Here is a 19,332-nt window from a genome sequence, read left to right on the forward strand (position 1 = left end):
GGAGATGCTTGAATGGGAATGCTTGATCTTGAAACTCAACTCTTCTTATAGCATGTTCAAGGCCACATGCATCACATACCTTCATAAATCGCCGACAGAAAATCTAGGGAACCATGTCGAGAGCCTTGTCCTGCATATAGGTCATATTTTTGTTGTATAACTGTAACATCCAATAGGTGGCTTAACCACATAACTATTATAGCATGTTGACAATCTTACAGCAATCATTGCGAGAGAAGTTTGTAACATCATCTGCAATATGTAACAGAAGTTCATCATACGGGGAGAGAGAGAGAGAGAGAGAGAGAGACTCGTGATCTTGTCAACATGCTTAAGAGCACTAAGTTGATCGAAGATAATGAAAGAAGCAAATTAGAGTATTCAAGATCATCTTGTGGCAAAGGCACCTTGAAAGTGCTATAATAGCAATAGAGTAAGATCGAACATGACCATTCCTGTTTACCAAGATAGCAAATGATATGAGCGCCAAGAAAGAAAGTTCTGTACCTATAACTTTAGAAGTTTGGAATTAAAACTAGTGCACTAAATATTCCTCATGCCCTTCCCGGCCTATTATCTCTGCAATGCCCAACTCAGTGTGGAAACATTTTGTCTGCCATTTCCAATCTCCGCTTAAATATAATCTTGTAGAGGCACGCTGTTAAAAAACATGTTATATTAACCATCCCCTTCGGTGGAAAAGACAAATACACTATTATTTTTCTTATTCAACGATTATGTAATTGGGGAAAAATCAAAGCCATCCCAACTAGGTGGTTTAAAGTGGATATGATGGATCTCCTTCCTAAGACAAACGAGCAGCAGAGCAGGGAATGGCCATACCTAACATCAGCAGATGCCAAGATATAAGGTAAACTACACTTGTTCTAGAGGGGTTGAAACTGCAGTAATAGCTGGTCATATCACTTTTCATCTTTGCATCTCCAGCAAAGTTCCACCTCAATTCTTTATCATGTCAGTATTATCAATTCCCAATATTAGAAAGTTGCAGAAAAGCAAAGTGCCCTGCTATTAAGATTAATAGAGAAAAAGATATGTCAACCTCGACACAAGTTAAGTGGAAGAAGAGAAAGCAGACAAATATACAACAAATTGTAGAGTAAGAGTGATAGAACAGTGATCATTAATGTTTTATGGCAACAACTAACTGTGGCATTATACATAATAAACATTCATATTAGCTACTCGAGACAACATTTCAATTAATAAACATAACTGAAATTTATGTTCAATAATGCTGCAGATGTGTTACATGAATCATATATGCAGAGACACTATTTGAATGTTCTATAGAACAGAAACCTTGGAAATTCCCGACTATGTAGGCATGGAAACGAACGACAAAAAAACACATTCCGTGATATCATCTGAAAAGCATCTGTCACCATGTCAAGTTCAACCAGCAATAAATGGTCCTATAAGGACTACAGTTGTTAAGCTATATAAAGAACAATCTGAATTATTCCCGTCATGCATCAAGCTATGGGCAGAGTAATTTACAGCCAACCTCAAGCAGCAAAATCCAGAAACTGAAGTACTTCGAGCTGAAAATATTTTGTTACCTCAAATTCAATAGCCTCCATGATCCGCACTTAGCATTCGAAATAAATTGACGAATGGTTCCTAAGATGCCACATTTTTTCAAAAGGGAATCCAAGATTATTCTTGTTCCTATACAATTCTCAATGGCATGTACCAGAAGGCCAAAGTCCCCAGGCTCCAATTTGATCGCACGTAATCAAATGAAAAAAGAGTATAATACCCCAAGTCCCACAAAAAGAGACTGGACTCCCTATTTATCTTCTACACTAAAATTGACTTTGTTTATCCATCATCAATAGTTTCTCCAATACTCCTAGTGGCACACTTAACCACGAAAAAATCCATAAGAAAAGAATAAATCCATCACATGTGAGTGCGGGGCAAAGAACATGTGATATCTCTAAATAGGAAATTGAACTACAGAGATAGTCCCATTACATAATTCTACCAATCAGAGTCATCTGCCAGTCTCTCTATCCACACTTCAAATGGCAACATCTCAGTTGTTAAAAGATTGTCTATAAGAATAACATCATAAGTTTCTCACACTTGTATTGGCAGATAGAAACATGAACCCACATTTTCAATCACGTTTAAGGAGAACAAAAGCAAATCGATTAAATGTTCCAATACGTGATCTGTCTTCAAGTAAGTGGAACATGGAAGAGGAATTCGAGCATATCAATTTCGGCACTGTAAAAGAGTGAGAATTCCAGGAATTCACGTCAACAAAACTTGAAAACAGCCATTTCCTCTCTGTCTCTCTCTCTTGAGCTTCAAACCCTAAATTTTGGATTTGTTGGTAACTTGAAAGCATCCATTTCCTCTCTGTCTCTCTCCTGACCTTCAAACCTTCAATTTTGGATTTGTTGGTTGTTTCTCCATTGGTGTTGAAAGTGACTTCCTGATTTTGGCCACAAAGCTCTCCTTGGTTTGTTGTTAGGCAGAAACAGCACTTGAAGGATAGCAGATCTTACTGGTAAGAGAACATCTTCTGACGTCTAAACCTATTTCCCTTTTCTTGAAATCTGTCCTCTTAAAAAGAATTTCTTTATACAAAAGCGATGAAAGATACATTTATAGGCAAGTCCATTGCTGAAGACAAATTCTCAGGAGTTCAGATCAAGGCTGATGCAATAGAGCCAAGGACTGTTGAATGGATCCTCCTTCCTTGTTGACAGCACTGGCTAAATTTCAAACCACAGCAGAGATTTTGAACCCAAAACAGCAAATGGTGAAAGATGATGCATATTCATCCCTTTCTTTCTTTTATCGACAGCACAAACACCAGATTTGAGTAGGGCACTTTAGGCTAGTTGAGGCCATCATTGTCCACATCTTTGTCTTACATTTTGATCAAATAAACTATTCTAGCAAAGAACGCCATTAGCCGTGACAAATATCACCACCAATTTGAAGCATTTCTATAGACCCTAGCAGTTTTAGAAGATAAAAAATTTGGCTTGATGTATGAGAAAGAAGTACAGGAAAGTCTCAAGGTCAAGGTCATCATAGGCAGCTATACACATAGTTATCCACATCATAATGAGAAACTCTTGGAACGTTCTTGTACTTTTGTGGGATAACATCCTCAATTAGCATGCAGATGATAGGGAATGACTAGACAATAAGTCAGGTCTGATAATACAGGAGTTGGCTGGTGACTGCGTCCATATTTTCTCACTTTCCTCTCAACCTCACACTATTCCTCTTTTCGTTTAGTGCAAATCGTCTGGCCATAGCAGGATTGTAAAACTGCCTCATATGCTCTGAAAGTCTATGAATGGTTTGGAGATCCCCAGTTACCGATAAGTTCATCAGAAAAGAGTCAAACTTTCGATATGGTAATTTCAAACCTTCATTTATGACTGCATCCAGAAGAAAACGCGCATCTTCCACCATATTGCAGTCAAAAAGCCCTTCAATCATCACACAGTATGTATCTGCATCCCGTGCACAGCCCCTCTCATCCATCTCATGCCATGTCTCGTATGCCCCTTCAGGATCACCCATCCGAAAGAACATTGAGATCAACATATTGTAGGTTTGCACGCTGGGCATGCACTGGATCTCAATCATTTTCCTATAAAGCCTAATTGCTTCATCCACCTTTTTGTTGTCACAAAGAACCCTTAAGAAGCAGTTATAGGTGACAATGTCAGGGGGATAACCTTTGTTTCCCATCTCTTCCAGGAACTTATAAGCTTCCTCGACCTTCCCAGCCATACACATCCCTTCAATAAACTCCTTGTAGGTTGAAACATCAGGAAGGCAACCGCTGTTTATCATATGTCCCAGGAGTTTAAAGCACTCGTCCAATTGATCATTCTGAACCAAAGCCGCAATCATTATAGCGTAGGTCTTTGCAGTGGGAGAAGACATGGTGGAGCCTTTCATTCGCATAAACTCAAACAGCTCAGCTGCCTCGCTTACCATCCCTGCTTTACAAAAAGCATCAATCGCAGTATTATAGGTGAAATTATCAGGCGTCAGACCCATTTGGATCATCTCTTCCAGAACCTTCATTCCTCTATTCGGATTTCTTACTCTACACCACCCAAAGAACAATATGCTGTACGTATTAGAATCGGGTTTAACCGTATTTTTCACTCTCCCGAACAGTTCTTCAGCATCCTTAACCAAACTGCACTTGCACAAGGAATCCAATAGCAAGTTAAAGGCGTTTATCTCCGGCTGAGTCTTCACCCTAATCCTCTTCTTCTTAGCAAATTTCTGAAGATGGGTCAAATACTTCTCTGTGTACTGTCTCAATATCCTCAGAAGAACTTCCATAGGAACTCTCTTCTTCTCATTCCTCTTCATGTAATCCAACAGGTCGCAGACAATTCGAAACTGCTTTGCCTTGTACTTTGTACAGGACAATATGTCAATCATAACGTTATAAGCCTGAGGCTCGTGCTCGTAATCTTCCTGGTGCCCCGCCCACGTGAAGAACCGGAATGCTATCTTCTCCTCGTAATGAAGCCTCTGAAGGACACCAACAACTAAAGCGGTGGTCAAGCCAATGCCAGTCTGATCCAAGGCTTTTTCCATGTCATGATAAGCACAAGAGTGATCCATAACGGTTTTATACACCTTATCGGCATCGCTATCTAAACCATCATCCTCGACGCCACAAACGTCTTCGGGTCGCCCCGACGAGACAACATCCGTGCAAAACAACCGCACAGCACCCCCGGCCGCGGCAGGCGGGCGCCGCAGGGGAAATAGGAATTCGTCGAAACTCCAACAAGGCGCGGACAGCCCCCGCGACATCCGCTGCGGAGACCCAGGATTCCCAATTGTCGGTACAACACCGAGCGGCACAGCAGGCGGAGATAGCTTGCGCTCCCGAGTGAGATTGCGACAACAGTGGCCGTATCTACAGAGCCTCCTCATCCCGAACCAGAGGAACTCTACACTAGCCTTCGCATCGTTCTTCTTCAAAGGAGTGCTATATGCACTCGACGAGAACTATATGAACCATCGACTACTGGAGCAAGAGAAGGTTGGCTTGCATATTGAGGAGGAGGAGGAGGAGAAATACCTGGTTGAGCGAGAGCGTCGCCATTGTACCGTGGTCTGTTGCGCCGTCGTCTCCGAGCAACTTCTGAAGAGAGTCCGATGAGCTCAGCCCAAATCCGATCGCCAAAGTCCTAATAACGGAAAAGTAGGCCTTTAAAGTGGAGGCACGTGGATTAGCCCATTGGGCTTCGGCAGCATTTTGTAACGATTTTGGGCCTACGGCCCATACTCTAGAACACATGGGCTCGTACGAGGCCCAGTCTACATATTCCCCTTTGGAGGTGCCCTTTTTTTTTCCCCTTTTTTGGGTTAATGTTAATACTTAGCATGGGCTACAATCATACAATATTGCACTCACGGGACGACGAACCGACCCGACCCGACCCAGGTCGAGAATTTGAGTCCTTTTTCGATCAGGCCAATGTGGATTTAAGGCTCGAAATTTTACCAGACCATCAAATACCCATTATTTTACTCACCACTCGAATCGAAATAAACTCAATTTGAAGAGACTCCAAATCTTTTTAGAATGAAGTCGATTCAATTTCGGATTTCAGTTGAAGAGGTCTTTTTTTTACAACCCTATGAGCATGGTACTGCCATCGGACTTCATGCCTACATTGTATATGTGAGGAATTTTCCTATTTTTTTTCTCGGGATCAAGAATGATATTAGAATCATTTGTCGATATTATTTCCTTTTTATTTCTTATTATTGCGAGGTCCATCGACAATGCCACAAAAAAAAAAAAAAACTCACACGTCCACCGTTCGACGAGTGGCATGCGTAGGTTATATGACTGATAAAACTCTTTTCTTCCCATCATCATCAAGATTTTTTCCGCGAACAAAGAATCGAACTCATGCCATGCTCGTGATTCTGTAAATATTCAGCGTTCCCCGCCGAATTTGAAATTTGGAGGGACGGGGAAGCGCTTCGAATTTCGAACTTCAAGCTTTGATTATTTTCACTTTTGTGGGTGCGACCTCTATTATTCCATGGTTAATTGGCTGTAAATAATTGGGCTCGAAATCAAAGCAAGAATGGAGGCAATTATTCTGTCGGCTATCACGTGAGATTGACCAACTCAATTGAATCGTTCGCCGTGGGCCCCCACCCCCCAATCCATCTCGCCTTGGCGCGTGAAAACACGCCGATGTTATAAAGAGTTCCCCACCCGGACAAAAAAGCACTTTCCCTTTCTCTCCTTTTCGTAAATGCCCAAAGCCAATGCACGATCGCATGTTTTGTGGTGGATTGTGGTGGCTAATTCGTATCATTCGACAAGCAATTCAGATGAGATTTAAATTTAATGGACATCCAACTCTCTATTATTCATATTTTGAGATCCAGACCGGTCCATCGGAGATCGCCACGGCTCCTTTCTATCCTTGAAAATTCATACATTCTTTATTGGTATATTAATAGTTATGTCCCGAGCACGGATTTAGGTTCAACTTTAGTAGGAGAATAAGAGGATTTTTATTTTGTACTTAGCAAACCCGAGGAACCAATCACTTCACAAAAAGTTCTTTAGCTAGATGATGTAAGGGGGAAAAATGAAAATTTCAAATTATACCCATAGTGACACATTTATCTCTTGTAATACTAAGAATCCCAAACTATGTCAATTGTGACGTGTTTACTCTCCATTACATTTCCTTTCCAAATCACTGTTAATAAATCCCACGTGATACTTTTAAGGACAAGGTAGCTTTGATGTTACCGGAAAAATAAAAAATAAAAAAGAATGGCACTATTCATCGTCTTCCCCGGTGCTTTGTGCAGTAATGTTCATGTCTTCAATCGCTTAGCCAAACTCTTCCAGTGCTCTTGCTTGGCGGCGCTTGTAGGCGCTTGCTCAGCCACCCGGGAGCTTCCAAGATAGAGGTCAGACCTTCAAGCTAAGTTTCGAGCTCGAGCGGCCATGGCAGTTGCGAGCTTTGAAACTTGGTCTTAGCGGCTCATGACTACCCTCAAGCTACGAAGGTCAAGGTCAGACCCTCGAGCCAAGATTCGACCTAGAGCGGTCATGGCGGCCCAGAGCTTCGAAGCTTGGTCATGGCGGCTTGCGACTACCTGTGAGCTTTGAAGGTCAAGGTCAAACATGCCAAGCTTCGAGCTGGAGCAGTCACGGCAGCTGCTCAAACTCGAAGTTTAGCCATGGTAGGCGCGAGCTTCGAAGCTCGACATTCAAGATGCTTTTGAAGCTGGCTGTGGCGGCTTGAGACCACCCACGAGCTGCAAAGGTTGAGGTCGGACAAGCCGAGCTTCGAACTGAAATGACCATGGCGGCTGCTCCAGCTCAAAGCTTGGCCATCGAGGCTTGCCACTAGTCTAGTGTTTAGAAAATTAGAAGGGTGTTTGACTGCGAGACCCACAACTTCCCACCAGTCAGTACGAACCTGACCTTGGTTTTATCCTTATCCTGCATATTATTATAGAGTTTCTAGATGTGAATCCAAATTCATCGACGTGCCTAAGTAGTGAGATTTAAAGTATTGAAGCTTCATTTTTTGGACAAGAAAGTACTGTTCTTCCTCGCCGGAGAAGACGATGAACCGTGAAATTTCTTTCTTCTTTGGTGGTGATGGTGACTTTGGATATGTAATAGAGGCTAAACTTGTCGCAATGAGCGTAGTTTGAGATTTTCTATGTCACAAAAAAAAATTGAGAGGTAAATATGTCATCATCGGTATAGTTTAGAGTTTTTTATTATTTTTTCTCTAGATTTTAAAAAACCACTTCAAAATTTTAAGGAAATTATGGACTCTAGTTATATGTGCACGATAATACAATGTTGATCTCAAGTACACCAAACTGTCCTTGAGATGATCCTTACGCGCTGGCTAGCTAGCGAAGCCGAATGCTTGGAAGATAATGATTAAGTTACTTTTAAATTTGTTATCCAATCTGAGTTTGTCTTGCACTCGGAATTTTTATCGCCGAACATCTGTTACGATATTTTGTTAACCTATTCGGACTACCAAATGTAACCTAATGCGCAATTCTGTCATATTCTATGATCTTCTCCCATAAATATCCCTAACTTTCTTGACTAGCGTGCTACTTTAGAAATGATTTGTAACAACTAACCGAGTCATCGGCCACAATTATTTCTGAATCGTTGGAATTCTCATTGATTTAATTATTAATTTTTGAGTATGTTTTGAGTCAATCAATCGTGGTCACGGATCACAAAACCATATCTATTGTAACCCGGCGATCGAGGTAGGTCTTCAAAGTCAAATGTACTGCCATGGCTACTGTCGTTGATGATCTTGTTAGATATTTCATCAATCGTGCCTCGTGGAATAAGCATATTGTCATGACCTGATTTGGGCCATTACATTTTTTTTTTTTAATGTTTGGGCCCACATTCGGACCGACTTATTATTATTATTATTATTATCAACGAAGATTGAAAATGTCATGACCTCCTCATGACGTCACAATTCCCGTTTCATTCGGCATACAATATATTTCGTCTATATGATAAAATATAATAGGACAATATAGGAATAAAATGAAAAGCAATGGACTTAATTTCCATTTTTGGAGTCATTTGATTGGGAGATAGTGGCTCCTTTGTCCATGCTAAATACTAGACGAGATTGAATGAATCATCTTCGATCGGGATAGATTGGTATAACATATAAAAAGTTATCGTATCATCGATTCTTTCTATATTTAAGCCAAAGCACTCTCGAGAGTTAATTTTTTGCGTTCGCACCCAAGAAGAGCACTTTTTTTTTCTATTCGGACCGAAAAGAAATATCTTCATTTCATATCAAAGAGAAATACACCGTTTCAAAATGAAAATGAAAATCTCACAAGAAGAACACTTACCGGGCGCAACGAAATAAAAAAAAGTTAATTAACAAAATGGACTGGAATGCGAAGAAAACAATTTTGGTAAAATCGATTTTTATTGGTGTGAGAAATTCGAAATCACCATTGCCCTAATGAATTAGACGAAACCGTATAAATTCCACGTTGCTCTTACGTGTAATGGGTAGGTTCCGGACCTAGACTCGAACCTTATTCGTTATAGCCGGTTCTTAGTTTTTGGAACTTAGAATCTACTTCTTCTTCTTCTTCTTTTTTATCTTGGAACATGTTTTGGAACCTACCATATTTTTTTGGTGCGATTTCAAGATCTACATGAGAACCTAATTTTTTGTTTCTTTTTCTTGTTTCATTTTTTCCAGCAAAATAATGCGAGTAGTAATGAAACGATTAAAAAAAAATGATAAGTAAAACTCACTATTCATCAAAAGTAACAATTCTTAATATGAACAATAGGAATTACAATCCACAAAAAATAAAGAAAGCGGGGAGCGCGAGACTAAGTTTTTTTTTTTTTAACAGTAGATAAGAGCCGGATTCGGAATCGGTCCGGTCCGGTTTCCAGATAGGTCTTCACTTGGAATCGAGAACCGGATCTGTTTCAACAGATTCCCAAAAATCAGTATTGTTTCCCGGATCAATTTTTTGCGAACCTATTTTTGGGTGATCAGCTTTGATTTTTAGTAAATCCGATCCGATTGTACATCCTTTATCGTTGCCGCATTGGCCATTGGAATTGGACGTCAGTAAATAAAATAATAAAAATAAAGCATCAGTAGAACCATCGTTGACCATAGTCCACCCAATAATCAGCACTCTCTCTCTCTCGCTGTGTCTGACTTGCAGGGCTCTCGAATAAAAAGAAGGCGACGAACGCCAAAAACACGCGAAGACAGAGGCAAAAGCGGGCGAGTCCAATTCACTACTCACCAGCTCGAACGCCAGCAGCAGCAGCAGCAGCAGCAGCAGCAGCAACCAACCGCCATTACCGCCCCTCAGGTACTCCTCCGGGAAGAAAACCTCACCGCTTCGCCTTTCGGGGCGATGCGCTTCTCATCTCCCGCTTCGTCGACTACATTCTCGCCGTCGCTTTTTCCCTCTCCCCGCCTGACCGCGAAATGCCGTTTCGCGGCACGCCGAGCGATGTACTCGGACTCCGGTTCGTGTCCGAGACATTCCGATGCGGAAGCGTTCCGATCGGTCTCTCAGCCGGATTGTCTCTTGCTTGAGATCCGATCTACCTCCTTCTTTACTATAACGCAGGCAGCGAAAATACCGCGTTGTCTTGTTGCTTTAGTTTGGCTGATTTTCTTATGGAAATTCTGTATGAGCTGTTAGATTAGCATTTGACTGACTTTCTCGAGGTGTTGTGGTCGTTGATTGTCGCTTCATACTGTCCTGCGATGATGGGAAGAGGTTAATCAGAAGTACTACATTTGTGGATAAAGAGAGGAGAGCGACATATTTAGCTTCTATGAGTAATGCTGGTGCATAAGAATCTGCTTAGAGCTGATTTTGGAGTATGGTTTCTAAGTTTGTTTGTATGCTATTATTAGGTTGCTGTTGCTTTGCAAGGCGTCTTTGAACTGGACTGAAATGGAACAGGTATGCATGTTTAATTTTGTTTGATTCTTCTAATTTTGTCTATCTGATGCCGTTCCTCCTGCTTTATAGATATTTTAAATTCAGTCAGTGGTTCTATAATTTTGGATATCTCCATGGATTTTTTGTTTGACAGTATGAGAAGATCGAGAAGATTGGGGAAGGAACTTATGGCGTGGTCTATAAGGCTCTTGATCGCCTCACCAATAAGACGATAGCTCTGAAGAAAATTCGATTGGAACAGGAAGATGAAGGAGTTCCGAGTACTGCAATCAGAGAAATCTCTCTCTTGAAAGAAATGCAGCACGGAAACATTGTCAAGTATGTGATGTTCTCCTAGATTTTCTCTTCTTTAAGTGAACATATAGATTTGTTGATTTTTTATTTTTTCAAGCTGTACCTGGGGAGATATGTCATACTTTCATTTTTTGTTATCAAATTGGAATATATTTGATACTTGAAGACTGATCCTTACCATCATATTCCGAGGCATTCAGCATCTCTGGGAAGTTGCATAGTTGAGGTTGTTCTCATATCAACCTCATTGGATTCTGCGGCTATTGCTCCTTTAGCGTATTCTTTTGCCTTACGTGCTTAATTCTATGCTTTATTAGCCAGGAATTTCAAACCCCTTAGCCAGTTTTTTGACAGATTCACATCTTGTGAATCAAACAATGTCAGTGACTGAAAGCCAAGTAAGCATATGGATATATTGGCATAAAGAGAACAGTTCCACATTGCAAGCAGTATCAAGGAAAATGGGATGGACTACATATCTTTGTTTCAACATTGGGTGTGGTAACCTTTTTTCACGAGGACTCCATTAATCATATGTATAATTCCAATATCTGGTCTAATCTTGGATCATTTGTGGGAGGGCCATCCTTCAAGTAAAACTTAGGGCTTGTGGGAGTTGTAGGGTAGAAGGATTATATTCATCCATGTGGGTGCTTCCTGCATCTCATTTCAGCTGGATGTGACTTGGTCTTAAGGTGCTCATGGTGGCTATTAACTTTCTTCTGATTAACTTGGGAGGCTAGTATCTTCCAAAATTCCCTTTTCTTAAATAAGTCAATGCATACAACTGTTAAAGGTGATGGTAAAACTGAAAAATATAAAAAGCATATCCATGGGAGACGTGCTTTTCTCCTAGGAGTGTTTGAAGAGGTGACGTGAACTTACTTAACTAGCCTTTTTCAGCTATTTTATTTCAATCTATAATAAGTACCCTTTTCAAGTGCTGTCTCTTACAACTTCTCCTTGGTTTAAGGAGGTTTCTTATATTAGATATCAGGCCAAAAAAGAGGATTTTACTAGACTGAGCATGTAGTAGCTCTACGTCCTTTGATGATATAACTGGCATTATCCTGTCTATGTCTGTCATGGAGAATTCATGCTATTTGGATGCTTCGAGTAGCTTCTTGTGAATGCATGATGCTGTCAATAACAATAAATTGATTCATTAGGTCACTTTTCTGTAGTTCTGGATTTTGTAGAAAGGAGACTGATCAGTGCTTATATATGCAAAAAGATTTAGTTCACTTCAAATAATATGCAACTTCTGTTTGAGATGTCTTTGTCATGGTTTAATCATAATATAGCTCATACACTTATGAGTTGCAGGTTGCAGGATGTAGTGCACAGTGAGAGGCGTCTATATCTAGTTTTTGAGTACTTGGACTTGGATTTGAAAAAGCACATGGATTCATGTCCAGAATTTTCTAAAGACACCCGCACGATAAAAGTGAGTGAGCTCTCTTTCCCTCAGGGAGGTTTATTCTGTGTGTAATTTTCATGATGGTCACATAAGCTTATTTAAGCTTTAATTTACAGAGCGATATTGCAGTAATTTATCTTGGTTCTTTTTGTTTGGGTGTGCTATCTTCTGGATGGCAGAGGTCCATGCCTATGATACCATGCTTTAGTGTGATTTCACCGTGGCTTTTCAGAAAACCTAATCCTGTTAGGATTATTGGACCTTCTTTTTTGGACTGAATCACGGGTTATAAGATATGAAAATATCCCACCTAATAAGTGGACAACTATCTATGAAGAATCATGTTCTTACTTATTATAATCTTCTTATTTGGCTCTTTATTTTATAATTCATCCAAGTGTTAAATTTACTGGGGAGTGTTGGGCCAAAATGAGGGTATAAGTGCCAAATAGAGCCCACGAAAGCTTAATGTGGCTCCGTAATATCTGGAGCGATCCAATACTGACAACATTTGCAGTCGATCCACAGTCCTCTTTCGATGAGGCAGATGACTTTTGGATCTCTGAGCTCTCTTAAGCATTTGCTCATTTTGTTGTTAGTCTAGGCTCTACTCATTATTCCGTCTGTCTATGTAGATTGGATTGAATTCTCAGTTCGATTGTTTAACATTTTCGTAATATAGCAAATTTCTTGCTGCAGATGTTCCTTTATCAAATCCTGCGTGGCATTTCCTATTGCCATTCTCATAGAGTTTTACATCGAGATTTGAAGCCCCAGAATTTGCTGCTAGATCGTCGTACTAATTCATTGAAGCTAGCTGACTTTGGGCTGGCCAGGGCTTTTGGTATTCCTGTTAGGACATTTACTCATGAGGTACTTAAGTCGTTTTTCTGCCATGATTCAGCCACGAGTTCAGGACACTGCATGAACAGTATGATGCAGTGTCTTTCACATCATGAAGCATTGAAGATTTCCATACTTTGCTTTTCTTGCACAGCCAAGAGAGAATTTGCGAGTAATAATTGTTCTGACTTTCTTTTGTCCATACTCATGTTGGGCTAGAAATTGCTTCGAAATTTGTTTCGGGCATCCTAATTTCTTATGAGTCTCCACCTACTCTCGTTCCTGCTGAAAAACTCGCAGATGATTTAGGAGAACATAATGATATCCTTGGTCAAAACAGGAAACTTAGTCTTTATGGATTTTTATGCTAGTTAATGGTACAGTCCCATGAATGTATAACCTTTGGAATCAGTGGTACCTTGTTAGGACATTCACAGCAAACTAAGGTTATCTAGCCTACCCATTTTCATGAATAACTGTCCACTTATTTTCTGTGGGTCTTTCTTTCTTGCGGACTTCCTTTACTTTCCTTATATGCTTCTTTGTGCAATTGGGATCAATAGTTAACCTACACACAAGGGAGCAAGGTTCTCTAAATGGCCATATCATGTTCATTGTTTATGTTTATTTCATTTTTGTTATGTTTCTCTGTAGGTGGTGACTCTCTGGTATAGAGCTCCTGAGATACTCCTCGGATCCCGCCATTACTCAACACCTGTTGACATGTGGTCTGTGGGTTGTATATTTGCAGAGATGGTGAACCGGCGGCCACTATTTCCTGGGGACTCTGAGATTGATGAATTGTTTAAGATATTCAGGTGCTACAGTCTATCTAAGTCTCGAGAATCTTTTTCTCTAGCCTTTTCTTTCTAATCGGACCCTCTAGTTTGTCAAGTTGCGCTCTATCTGCTACTGCTTGGAAGTAGCTATTTGGTCAGAAATCAATTACAAATATATTTATGCATCCGAAGAGCATGCTTTTATTATGCACCTTAAAATAGCTTTGCACATGCTTTTGTCATGAAATAAAGCGCAGGTTGATTGAGCTAATTAGAATTCACGGATTACGATTATTTTCGATGATCTATCCAAAAGGTTAATACATTGTAAACGAGACATCGCTAAATTGTCTTTTCCTAGTTAGCTTACATCTATCTTGCATCGATGTATATTCATTTTAGATAATGACACCTCAGTCATGGCCTAGAACACCCTAAATAGCTCCTCTTGTAAAGGTAAGCTTGGTTTATTAATGCTGCATAGTCTTGAGGAATCATAGATGCGTTACCACTGCTGTCCTCCCTGTAGTTCTACATTCTCCAAAATGCAGACTATCTTATTGACTTGGAAGTTGGAAGATCAAGTTAGTCGTTAAGAAAATGCCATGAAATTCTTATTCTTTTTCCTTTGCCTATAGACTAGAACATTACATAGATTGTTAAGTCCATCAATTACTTATATTTGCTACCTTTATTCCTTTTAATTTTTCTTGGTTGAAGAATAATGGGCACGCCAAATGAGGATTCATGGCCCGGAGTGACTTCTTTGCCTGATTTTAGATCAACCTTCCCTAAGTGGGCTCCACAGGTAGCTGGTCTTCTCAGCTGTTTTCAGAGGAGATTAAGAACTATCCATGGTTGTTTGAAAAAGAAACATCATGCTCTTTATCTTGCAGGACCTAAAAACTGTTACGCCGAATCTTGATCCAGCCGGAGTCGATATTCTTTCTGTAAGTTGACAAAATTCATGCATGTGTTCCGGAGGTTTTTAATGATCCCGCCAGGAATAGGAAGGAAAGCAGTTCTTTAGTATTTAATCTCCATTAGGCAGATAGCACACTTGAATGATCAAATTTACAAGTTTTTCACTCAGAGGAAATCGAGTTGCTAGAAATCTACCTTTGTAGAAAAAAAAATGATAGGTAAGCCAGAAGGGACTTCAACTGTAACATGGTTAAATGCCGGATAAGTGCAGAAACAGGACTCAATTGGGTCTTTCTTAAAACCTCAACTTACCAATTGAAAATAAATCTTGAATCCCCAATTCACCGATGACCAAAACGTCGAGTCCTGTTTCTGCACTTATCCAGTTAAATGGCTAATGCTTTAGGCTCTTTCACAATGGACAAAACCCAGCGTTTGCAAAGATCGGTTAAAAAATTCCTCATGCATGTCTGACTGCGTTCCTTGATAGGCACAGTGGTCTTTACACTGTTGATCTTATTTTATGTTTTGCTATTTTTATATCAGTGGACCTGTAAAAAATGGTAATGGACCCATCCTCTACTGAAAATCGTAGACGTGGTTGGCGATCATGTCTCCTTTGTTGCCCTGAACCAATGGAACGAAATGTATGAAGTGATATTAAATTGCTAATTCAGCATTCTTATTACTGATGCAACTGCTGGATTCCAGAAAATGCTCTGCATGGATCCTAGAAGAAGAATAACTGCCAAGGTTGCTCTTGAGCACGAATACTTCAAGGACGTCGGCGTCATACCGTGAAAATCGTTGCTTTACTCACTAGGTGAGGCGTGTCTATATGGAGTTTGTAGCATATTAATGGGTTTTGATGGTGTGAAATGTGAATCTTTGCAATTCTTAACCGCAATTTCTTACTTGAGTCAAATACTGAGTCCTGTTGCACTTGGATTTGGATGTCTTAGCGAGCAAGTTCATCTCGTATCTCTTTGTGTCCAACTTACCTCATGGACTCCTTTCGTTTCTTTTTATTGCCCTTCTTTTATTTGAGTTTTCCATTATGAAAAGGAAAAATGCAAATTCATTTTCGTCTATTCTTTCACGGATTCCGCTAGCATGACAGTGTGGGTGGAATGCCTTCAGAGGTGGGTTTCACCATGATTGCTATACATTTTCTGCCATTCATAATACTTGGCGGTTGAGATTACAATGTTGACTTTTCAAATTCCTTCTTTCACGTTGTGTGATTTGCAGCAGAGCTTCTGAAGGAAAACATAAAGCCTGCTTATTACCAACAGTTAAAAAACGAAATTCAAGGTAATGCATGCCTTAACATTTTTTCTTCGGATAAAAAAAAATGATAGTGTTCTTGAAAGAACCAATGGAGTAGAAGCCAATTAGAGATCGGCGACTTCTTGTCGTTATATCAGTATGTCATAGGGTATTAAATCAGCCCAGACGAAGTCCTCATATCAGTACGTCATACAGTATTAAAGGGGGAATGCTGTATGTCCAGAAGAAGTCGTCATGTACGTACGTCGCCCCAGACGAAGTCCACAGCTAACGCATGTCATGACTTTTTTTTTTCTTGGTCGAGAACGCGTATCATGACCAAGACCCAGCAAGACCCAGCAAAACCCAGCCATAGCAGGTCGACGTTGACCTCTCTGCCTTGATCATATTACCCTCCCACTCTCCTTCTGGGATCCATTAGAACCACTTTTCATCTGCGAGAGAAATGACTCAGCTCACCTATGACTCGCACACCCACCACCCTAGCCACCCTCACCGCCTTGAGCTCTCTTACCTGAACTCGCCGATGCATGCCACCGCCGCCCTCTACCTGCTGTGCTGGGGTTGCAATTGCCAAGCCTCGGGACACACCTACTTATGCAAGCCTTGCAACTTCGCTCTCCATGCACCATGCGCCCATATGCCACCACTCATCACCCATCCAGGCCATGAAAAGCACCCTCTCAAGCTCCTCACGACCCCCGCTTATCCCTCCGGCCGGTTCATCTGCAATGGGTGCCGCCAACAAGGTAGTGGCTTCGGCTACCACTGTGCTGAGTGCAGGTTCGATCTCCACATAGTCTGCGCATCAAAGCCCTTGCGAATCCACGATCAGTCTCACCGTCACGAGCACCATCTTGCTTTTAACTGTCCGTACGAGACAGGAGGGTTTCGCTGCAACGTTTGTGGTGCCCCGGGGGGTAATCACTGGCTGTATCGCTGCAGTTCCTGTAATTTTGACGTGCATTTAGAATGTGCCGTCGTGGCTACGGCTAGGCCGGCTCAGGTGGTACCGCCAGCACCTCAACAGGCATCATACGCGGTGGCCAGATGGCCGGCTTACATTTCTTCGGGATTGAACCATCAGTACCAATATCAAACTCACACGTTTTTAGGGCAAAGCAACATGCAGGGAGTTATACACAACCCTAACGGTATGAACATATGGAGTTCTCAACATCAAGCGCAACCCGCTATGAGGCCATCGGCTATAGGGTTTGGAGCTTTTACGGTGGCGGCAGCGGCCGAGCAAGGTTTGGTCGAGGGCATCGCCCAACAAGTCGGTCAGAGCGTCGCTAATTGTGTGATGGACAGCAGCGGCGGCGGCGGCGGCGGCGGTGGCGGCAGTATCTTCGATGTTTCTTCTTTTCTGGACTTCTCATAAGTTGTCCATGGCATAGGCCGTGTACTAACTGAGTGCTGGTTGACGTGGATCGACCTTAAAAAGAAATCCTACGTAGGTTCTGCCTCTAAATTTATGTGTTTGGAGGTCCTCCTCCTTATGTGGTTGATGCGTACTTATTAAAAGAACGAAGACTGCTGTGATTCTTCTTTATTTACATGAATGTGACTTGAGAGTTAACTAGTGTCCTAAGTAATTTCCTTTTCCTTGACAGCCAGTCGAGGCAAAATCTTAGCCCATCGCTTTCTCTTGTTTAAGTTCCTTGGTGCGTTCCTCAGCCGGGTTCAGAACGAAAATCTTTATTTCATATGACAAAAGGAGTACATAACTTTAAGATAAATATCCGAATCTGACAAAGCAAGTAAAATAAGAAAATCTGAAAAGTGAATCAACTTACTTGCTAAAATTGACCCATTCCTTAGAGACGGATTTATTGTAGCATCAAAACTCATATGGCTGCCGATCATCAAAACTCTATCGCATCATCATCATGATGAGCACACACCGAGAAATTCCTCTCTCGTAACTACGATTTTGCCAAAAGACAATGCGCACCTAGGTTCGACGTGCCCAGCACCATCACCATAGAAAGACTATAAAAACACCAAAAACTCGAAGGAACACAGAAAGCGTCTTGTAAATCCCATATTTATCTTTATATTGGGATAGAAGAACACTGAAATCTAGATCTTGCTCTAAATCGTTGTGTTGCCCAGAAAGCCACGGCACGCTAGGCACCCGTGCAAGACGAGCCTCGTCCATTTTTTTTTTTATCATTTTGTCGGGCGAGATTCGACAATGATTTTTACGCGGATCCACCAATGAAAATCTTGTTACAACTTCTCCTTCCTCTAAAGGGTAAAGTTTAGTGGACTTCTCACAAAGCCATCGGCGGTGAACCGGCCCACATCGCCGCAATCCAATCACTTCATCAAACCATTCAATTGATAGGAGCTAGGAGAGGTGTGCGCCAAGGGCAAGGACGTTGTCACCGCGAGCTACTAGGAATTCCTCGTTGAAGATCAATAATCTTAAATATCTATCCCCTAACCTTGCAATAGAAGCAATCCCACGAACTAATTTAGTAGACAGAAGATCAATCATACCGTGAAAATAAAATAAAAAAAAAAGCTGCTAGCTCTCACAATTTAACAAGATGCGTCGGTTATTTCTGACCACGCGATCTCCTAATTAATGAGTACTTCATACAAAACACGAAGTGATGGTGTGTGGATCTACAGTTGAGATTATACTATCCCGACAGTATTGTCAGGAAAGCATTTCCCAAAAAAAAAAAGCACGAGCAGGTAAAGGGTAAAGTTTAGTGAACTTCTCACAACGCCATCAGCAGTGAACCGGCCCACATCGCCGCAATCCAAACACTTCAACGAACCATTCAATCGATAGGAGCTAGGAGAGGTGTGCGCCAAGGGCAAGGATGTTGTCACCGTGAGCTACCAGGAATTCCTCGTTGAAGATCAACAATCTTAAATACCTATCCCCTAACCTTGCAATAGAAGCAATTGCATGAACTAATTTGGTAGACAGAAGATCAATCATGCTACGAAAATAAAAAAAAAAAGGAAGCTTCTAGCCCGACAATTTAACAGTATTGTCAGTTATTTCTGATCACACGATCTCCTAATCAATGAGTATTTCATGCAGAACACGAGGTGATGGTGTGTGGATTTACAGTTGAGATTATACTATCTCGACAATATTGTCTGGACAACATTTCCCAAAAAAAAAAAAAAAAATTTCTTGTTCTCTTGGTTTGTAATATTTCATTACGTAACAAGTTCACAAAACTAATCTCATCTCTTAACGGGACTCATCAT

At 41.0% G+C, this 19,332-nt stretch overlaps 4 protein-coding genes across 5 annotated transcripts in view; 2 read left to right on the top strand and 2 right to left on the bottom strand.

Moving 5' to 3' along the window:
- The window catches only part of LOC115734903 (transmembrane 9 superfamily member 2-like), a 21,503-nt gene extending 16,364 nt beyond the window's left edge, over nt 1-5,139 (bottom strand). The window contains exon 1 of the mRNA XM_048282749.1: nt 5,111-5,139. The gene's annotated coding sequence lies outside the window, so the exon portion shown is untranslated. The remainder of the gene's footprint in view (nt 1-5,110) is intronic.
- Nucleotides 291-17,672, top strand: LOC115734738. Of its 2 annotated transcripts, XM_048282751.1 has the most exons (4): nt 291-313; nt 7,250-7,254; nt 16,547-16,591; nt 16,775-17,672. In XM_048282751.1, the coding sequence occupies exons 2-4, from the start codon at nt 7,252-7,254 to the stop codon at nt 17,474-17,476; spliced, it is 750 nt and encodes a 249-aa protein (XP_048138708.1). In that variant the 5' UTR covers nt 291-313; nt 7,250-7,251; the 3' UTR covers nt 17,477-17,672. The 2 variants fall into 2 exon arrangements, with proteins under 2 accessions (XP_048138708.1, XP_048138707.1); XM_048282750.1 differs by lacking the exons at nt 291-313; nt 7,250-7,254 and having other exon boundaries at nt 16,523-16,593; nt 16,777-17,672.
- Nucleotides 1,956-5,153, bottom strand: LOC115734905 (pentatricopeptide repeat-containing protein At1g73400, mitochondrial). The gene is made up of 2 exons (XM_048282747.1): nt 5,111-5,153; nt 1,956-5,004 (listed from the first exon to the last, which is right to left on the bottom strand). Exons 1-2 carry the CDS (start codon nt 5,132-5,134, stop codon nt 3,244-3,246), a joined length of 1,785 nt encoding a protein of 594 aa, XP_048138704.1. The 5' UTR covers nt 5,135-5,153; the 3' UTR covers nt 1,956-3,243.
- Nucleotides 9,776-15,798, top strand: LOC115734850 (cell division control protein 2 homolog). Its single transcript, XM_030665812.2, has 9 exons — nt 9,776-9,936; nt 10,494-10,542; nt 10,676-10,860; nt 12,163-12,283; nt 12,956-13,129; nt 13,754-13,917; nt 14,599-14,686; nt 14,775-14,828; nt 15,514-15,798. The coding sequence occupies exons 2-9, from the start codon at nt 10,534-10,536 to the stop codon at nt 15,601-15,603; spliced, it is 885 nt and encodes a 294-aa protein (XP_030521672.1). The 5' UTR covers nt 9,776-9,936; nt 10,494-10,533; the 3' UTR covers nt 15,604-15,798.
- Nucleotides 17,673-19,332: the final 1,660 nt, after the last annotated feature.

Source organism: Rhodamnia argentea, chromosome 7 (assembly GCF_020921035.1).
Source record: "Rhodamnia argentea isolate NSW1041297 chromosome 7, ASM2092103v1, whole genome shotgun sequence".
NCBI lineage: Eukaryota > Viridiplantae > Streptophyta > Magnoliopsida > Myrtales > Myrtaceae > Rhodamnia > Rhodamnia argentea.